The 6,451-nt window shown below is 51.7% G+C and overlaps 1 protein-coding gene across 1 annotated transcript in view; it reads left to right on the forward strand.

The window, feature by feature from the left end:
- Positions 1-5,591, forward strand: part of COL16A1 (collagen, type XVI, alpha 1) — a 51,515-nt gene extending 45,924 nt beyond the window's left edge. Inside the window, exons 65-71 of the mRNA XM_011955452.1 lie at positions 990-1,025; positions 1,642-1,686; positions 2,626-2,814; positions 3,259-3,325; positions 4,072-4,248; positions 4,420-4,497; positions 5,242-5,591. Of these exons, the coding sequence (XP_011810842.1) occupies positions 990-1,025; positions 1,642-1,686; positions 2,626-2,814; positions 3,259-3,325; positions 4,072-4,248; positions 4,420-4,497; positions 5,242-5,444 (795 nt within the window). The 3' untranslated portion in view covers positions 5,445-5,591. The remainder of the gene's footprint in view (positions 1-989; positions 1,026-1,641; positions 1,687-2,625; positions 2,815-3,258; positions 3,326-4,071; positions 4,249-4,419; positions 4,498-5,241) is intronic.
- Positions 5,592-6,451: the final 860 nt, after the last annotated feature.

Consider the following 6,451-nt stretch of genomic DNA (forward strand, 5'->3'; position numbering starts at 1 on the left):
CAATGTGTGCCGAATGGTGGACTAAGTGCTTGCTGTGCATTTTGTCTTAATCTGTGCTGCAGCCCCATTTAGTGGATCTGATTGTCCCCGTTTTACAGATGAGGAAACGGGGGCTCTGCAAGGTTAGGCAGGTTGCTCGGAGTCACATAGCTAGTGAGTGGAAGAGCTCTGACTTGACCCCAGCCTGCCTGATTCCAGAACTTGGTCCTTAGCCACTCTGAAAATCTACCTCTCTTAAAAGTTCCAGACAGGTGAACCCCATCAGGTGCAACTGATTGCCAGGGTCAGGGATGAAAAGTCTCCTGGGAGAGCAGAGGCAGGGACCCAGGTCTCCTGGGACCCATCAGGATGCTTTCCATCAACGCAGACTTTTTCTGGGGGGCAGCAGCAGTGACCGTGGGGCTGGTGGCCTGGGCTGGGGTGTTTGACTCCAGTTAGCCCATCTGCCAGGAGGGCCCAGTCTCACCATGCCTATTCGCCCTGATTCCTGCCAAGGACCCTGCTTCCCTTTTTGCAGGCTCAGGAGCCTCCATGGCCCCCGGATGAATCTCCCACTTACCTAGCAATCAGAGTCCTCTTCCCCAGCAGCCATCAGAAGGGGGCTGGCCAAAGGAGGCAGCCTTGCTGGTCTTGGGGAGGGGTCTGGCTCAGGCTGCTCATGTGTTCATTCAGCAAACGTTTAACATAGATTCAGAGCCAGGGAGTGTGTAAGGTGCCAGGATCCAAGCACACAGCAAGGCAGGCACGGTCTGTTCTTCCCTTGTAAAGCTCTTGTAGATGGGGGCTGGGAGCTGTTGGGGCTCTGGGATCAGGCTGGAGTAGGGGTGGGGGTCTGAGTTTCCATGGCCCAGAGTGTCAGAGGGTGAGGGTTGGAGGATCATGGCCTCTGGGTGGAACAGGGGGCTGGGCATGCCCTGTGTACACGGCGAGGCATCTGACACCAAACTGGGATGGAGCTCATCACGTCTCCATTGCTCTCTCTTCCCCAGGGCGAACCTGGTACGGATGGTGCTGCTGGCAAAGAGGTACAGTTGTACTGGTCTTCTCTGTTTCCTTGGGGATGCTTCTCCCTCCTCACCTTGCCCTGACCCCTCTTCATTTATTCAGTAAACATTCCCTCTATGTACGGACTATCTCTGGACAGATATACAGGAAATTGTTAACCCTTGTTGTCCTGGGGAGAGGAATTAGAGACTTGAGGCCAAGGATGGAAGTGAGATTTGTTTTACCATTTTTTTTTTTTAACTCTGTACCTGGTCAAAAAGAAACAACAACAACAACAACAATAATAATGATAATAATGAATTTCAAACAAACATCTCCTGGGCACCAGGTCTTTCCAGGCCCCCCAGTATGCCACAGACTGGCCCTCTCATTCTGACTTCTTCTCAACTCTCTTCATCTGTGATGGGGGCCCAACCAACATGCTTAAAAAAGGCCATGCTCCAGAAGACATTATTTTCCCTTCCAGCTGTCAGCCCCTCTGCGGACAGGGAGGCTGCAGTCCTTTCTCACACAGAGCCTGGTTGGACACACTTGGGGGCCTCGGGCTGTGGAAAGGGCCTCTTCACTGCTCCTCCCTCCCCGGGGAGCCTCAGAGATGCTGCCCAGACTTCAGCTCTGACTTTTGCTTTCCTCTAGGGACCCCCTGGAAAGCAGGGATTCTATGGACCTCCAGGTCCCAAGGTGAGTGGGCACTGGCTGGGTTTGAGAGGAGAAGCTCATGAGTGGATGAAGCCCAACTCCAAGTTATGACTTTAGCCACAGAGAGGAGACACAGGAAGGCCAGTGGGCAGGGTAAAAAATTGCAGAACTTGGAGCAGCATAGTGTCTGAAAATTTCTCCTATGGGGTCATTACCCGGCCCCCCAGGTAGGTTTTTATTGGTTGTGAGGAAGGAAATCTCCAATTCATTTACACACTGATTGACTGATTCATTCATTCATTGTTTCCATTTCCCGAGTACCCCCTTGTTCCTACTCACATTCCAGGCCCTTGTCCTGGCCTCAGGTAAACAGAGGTCCCTGAACAATAGGTGCTCACAATAGACCAGTCACACTTACACTAGGGATTGGCAAGTTTTCCAGAAGATGATGAGACATAGTGCTGTGGAATGAGAGGGAGGAGCACCTAACCCAGCCTGGGGAGTCGGAGAGGCTGTGGAGAGAACGGGAACGGGAGCTTCAGCTCTGGAGGGGTGCACTGGGTAGAGAGAGATGAGGAGAAAGGGATTTCAGCCCAGGAGGACCACAACAACACGGCAGAAGCAGAGAATTATCACCAGTGAGGTCTGGCGGGAGGTGGAGGGTGGGGAGAGGAGGCTGAGGAAGGAAAGATCAGGACCACATCATGAATGGCCTTGCATGCCCAGCCAACGAATGAGTGCTTTATCCTGAGGACATTTGGGAGCCATCAGAATTTCTAAGCAGGGAGTAAAGGGAGTAACACCAGGAGAACTCTTCTAGAAGGACCACTCTGGGGCAGTGAGGCGGAGTGACCTGTCAGGATGCTGTGGCCACAGTCTAGGGGGAGACACTGGGGGCCTGGTGGGAGGATGGAGAGAAAAGGGCAGATTGGTGAGACATCATGATGTAAATTTGACAGCACTAAGTATCTATCTTTGTAGGGTGATCCAGGAGCCGCAGGACAGAAGGGCCAGGCAGGAGAGAAGGGGAGAGCCGGCATGCCTGGTGGTCCTGGCAAGAGTGGTTCCATGGGGCCTGTTGGGCCACCAGGCCCTGCAGGAGAGAGAGGTCACCCTGGAGCTCCAGGGCCTTCAGGGAGCCCTGGCTTGCCTGGTGTGCCTGGCTCCATGGTAAGGGGGAAGGCTGGCAGCTGTGGGCACTGTCCCATAGAGCAGGCATGTGGGGTGGAGCACAGATCGTCTTCCAAGCTCCTGCTGACATTCTGTGGGAAACAGCCTGGCTCCCACGGAGGGTGGCTCTTAACTGTGTGCGGAAGGGTGGGGAAGACAGGACCCTCACCCCAGAAAAGTGCATTTAAGCACAAAATGTTCTGTACCATTTCTGGGTGGTTAGGACTTTGGATTAAGGACTTACGGAGGTTGCCATGAGCCAAGATCGCGCCACTGCACTCCAGTCTGGGTGACAAAGTGAGACTCTGTCTCAAAAAAAAAAAAAAAAAGAGAATCTGTGGGAGGCTCCTGGGACCTTTGCCTTCCTCCTCATCCTTTATTTCCATAGGGGAAAGTGCCAGGCTTGGAAGTATAATTGAGGCAGATTTTCTTCTCTTTCTTCAGGGAGACATGGTGAATTATGATGAAATCAAGAGGTTCATCAGACAAGAGATCATTAAAATGTTTGATGGTAACTGGCAGCCAGCTGGGTGGCAGTGGGTGCTGCCTGCCCTTCCTGCGACTTCTCTGCCCTGCTTTGGCCTCCTTTTCCTTAAAGCTCAATGTCCTCCTGCTCTCACCCTCCATACACTCACAGGCCTGAGGTTGACAGGCAGATGTTCAATTATCCTTCAGACCTTCCTTGTCACCTGCTCTGTTCAGAGATAAAATGATTCCTTCCCGCGTTCCCCGAGCCCCTGCTTGAGCAAAGGAGACAGACAAGAAAATTGGTATCAAACGAGTCTGCCTGAAGTGAGCTCTAAATACAGGGGCGAGTGGCACTGGAAGATGGCTGGGGTGGTTTCTTTGAAGTGTTTTTTCTGTTCATTTGTTCATCCAACACTGATGTGCCAGGGACTGGGGGAAACATAGGCCCTGTCCTGAAGGGGCTGAACGTCTTGCTTGGGAAGCAGACCTTGAATGCCAAGCAAGGGATCCAGGCTTTATTCTGAAGCCAGCAGTGAACTAATGAGGGCTGTTGGAGCAGAGATGCCATAGTCAGATCTGTGCTTTGGAAGGATCTCCATGGGGAGCGATGTGGAGGCCAGGACGTGGGACCCCCCTTGGGAGACCGACTGCCATACTCCTTGCCCTGACATCCCTGTGAAGGAAGGCTGCTGTGGACTCCATGCTGGTGACCTATATGCGGCATCTGCAGTCATTCTGAGTCCCTAGGGGACCTTCTGACCTGTCCCTGCCCTTGTCCTTTTTTTACAGAGAGAATGGCTTACTACACCTCCAGGATGCAGTTCCCCATGGAGATGGCAGCGGCTCCGGGACGACCAGGGCCCCCAGGGAAGGATGGTGCTCCCGGCAGGCCAGGCGCTCCAGGGTCACCTGGGCTCCCTGGTCAGATTGGCAGAGAAGGACGGCAGGGCTTGCCAGGAATGAGAGGTAGCTCTGCCCTACAGTTTCCAAGGGACACATGTAGTTCTTTGGGGCAATCCTAAGTATTCCATGAGGTCTGTTGTGAATATGGGATATGTGTGTGTGTTTCAAGTAATCTGACTGGCTGTGTCATTTTTCTGCTCAGGGATAGGACTTGTTTTCTTTCTTTTGTTCCAGGACTGCCTGGTACCAAAGGTGAAAAGGGGGACATTGGTGTTGGCATTGCAGGAGAAAATGGTCTTCCCGGCCCCCCAGGTAGGAAATACCACCATTTGAGACCATGAATCCAGAGCAGCAGAGACCCCTTTTCTTTGTTTCTTCTATGACACAGCTGTGTCAAACTCCAAATAATGACAGGCCAGTCAACCACATTTATAGTAATGCCACTGTGTACAAGACACTCTGTCAGGGCCTGTGGGGATGTGGGGGCGGAAGACTCAGTGCCTGTTCTTAAGTCTTAAACTGGGCTAGCGTGACGCAGTAGGAGAGACCTGCATGGAGTTGGGGCCGAGGAACTTGAGTTCAAGTTCTACTCAGCACCTCACTGGCTGTACACCTTGAAGAGGCCATTGAAACCCTTTGGAAGTGCTCTCTAAGATGCATGCTTAGCTGTATAGCCTGAAGGAAAATGGCCAAAGCCTGATGACCTGGCTCTGAGACCCAGCATCACAACTTAGCAGAGGTGCAACCTCTCTGAGCCTGTATCCTCATCTACAAAATTAGAAAATAGGTTCTTTCTCAGGAAATTGTGCAGATTCAATGAATAATGCATCAAAAGCACTGAGCCCTGTGCCTGGCACATGGCAGTTCTAAATAAAACTTGCCAGCAGTATTGTTATTGTTGAATCAATGTGAGGATCAGACTAGGTCTTCATGAAAACATGTGGTAACTTGAGAAACAGTCATCAAATGTAAGTTATTATTTGATGCCATTATGGCTTTTTTTCCCCTTATGATCTGGGTCTTCTGATTTTCCCTCTGTGGCCCTTCCCTCCCTAGGTCCTCAAGGTCCTCCAGGCTATGGCAAGATGGGCGCAACAGGACCAATGGGCCAGCAAGGCATCCCTGGCATCCCTGGGCCCCCGGGTCCCATGGGCCAGCCAGGCAAGGCTGGCCACTGTAGCCCCTCTGACTGCTTTGGGGCCATGCCGATGGAGCAGCAGTACCCACCCATGAAAACCATGAAGGGGCCTTTTGGCTGAAATCCCCACCTGCCTTTGGATGAAGGACTCTGTTGGGAATAAACGGCCAAAGCTTATAGGACTCTGTGACAGGTTGTGAATGTTTTTGTTGTTGGTGTTATTTTTAATTGCTGTTAATATTTTTTAAATAATAAAGAAACAAAACTATCTGCCCTTTCCCTTCCAGTGGGTTCCTCTGGTGCTGCAGCCAGAGCTCCCTGTTGCCCTCCTTTTCTCATTTAGTCCCAGGATCAAAAAAGAGCATTTTGGGTACAGGGGCACACACCTGTAATCCCAGCTATTCAAGGGGCTGAGATGGGAGGATCGCCTGAGCCCAGGAGTTTGAGACCAGTCTAGGCAACATAATGAGACTCAGTCTTAGAAAAATAAAAATTAAAAAATGAAGGGTATTTCCCTCCTTGCTTGTGGTCAGCCAGTGGCGCTGTGGGATATTGCTGGATCAGGGCAGCTGATGATCCTTTGCTCCTCGGGATTTTGTGCCCTGTCCTTCATGCCTACGTCTCGAGTTAGAGAAGGAGCATCATTCAGCCCCTCCTCTCAAGTGAACCAAAGCACACTGGAAGGCCCCACTTCTGGCTTTAAAGGTCCCTCCCTATTTGATTCCCTAAAGAAACCAGTGTTCGGTACCCCACCCACTCTTTGCCCATCCACTTCACCTTGTCAGTGTGACCCAGAGCCGGTCCGGGTTGCACCCTGGGAAAATGCTACCCGGTGCTGAGGTGTGTTCATCTGCCTGGAAGCCCTTCCAAGCATGCAGGCGCTTCTTGATGCTCCAGTAATTCTGTGATTAGAAAACCTGTGCAAACAGGAGAGAAGACAGGCTCCAGCTCTGTCCTAGGCAGCCAGGGAATGCTTCTCTGGGAAATGAGATGGAACTTTCTGCCTGTACCAACGCATGGCCCCGTCACTAGCTCTCTGTAAGTGCTTCCAGCAATGACTTTCTGGAGGGCAAATAACATCCCCTGTTATTCTTCATTATTCTAACGTGGTACTTTTCCTGTACATTT

This window comes from Colobus angolensis, unplaced genomic scaffold (genome assembly GCF_000951035.1).
Source record: "Colobus angolensis palliatus isolate OR3802 unplaced genomic scaffold, Cang.pa_1.0 Scaffold4, whole genome shotgun sequence".
NCBI classification, from domain to species: domain Eukaryota; kingdom Metazoa; phylum Chordata; class Mammalia; order Primates; family Cercopithecidae; genus Colobus; species Colobus angolensis.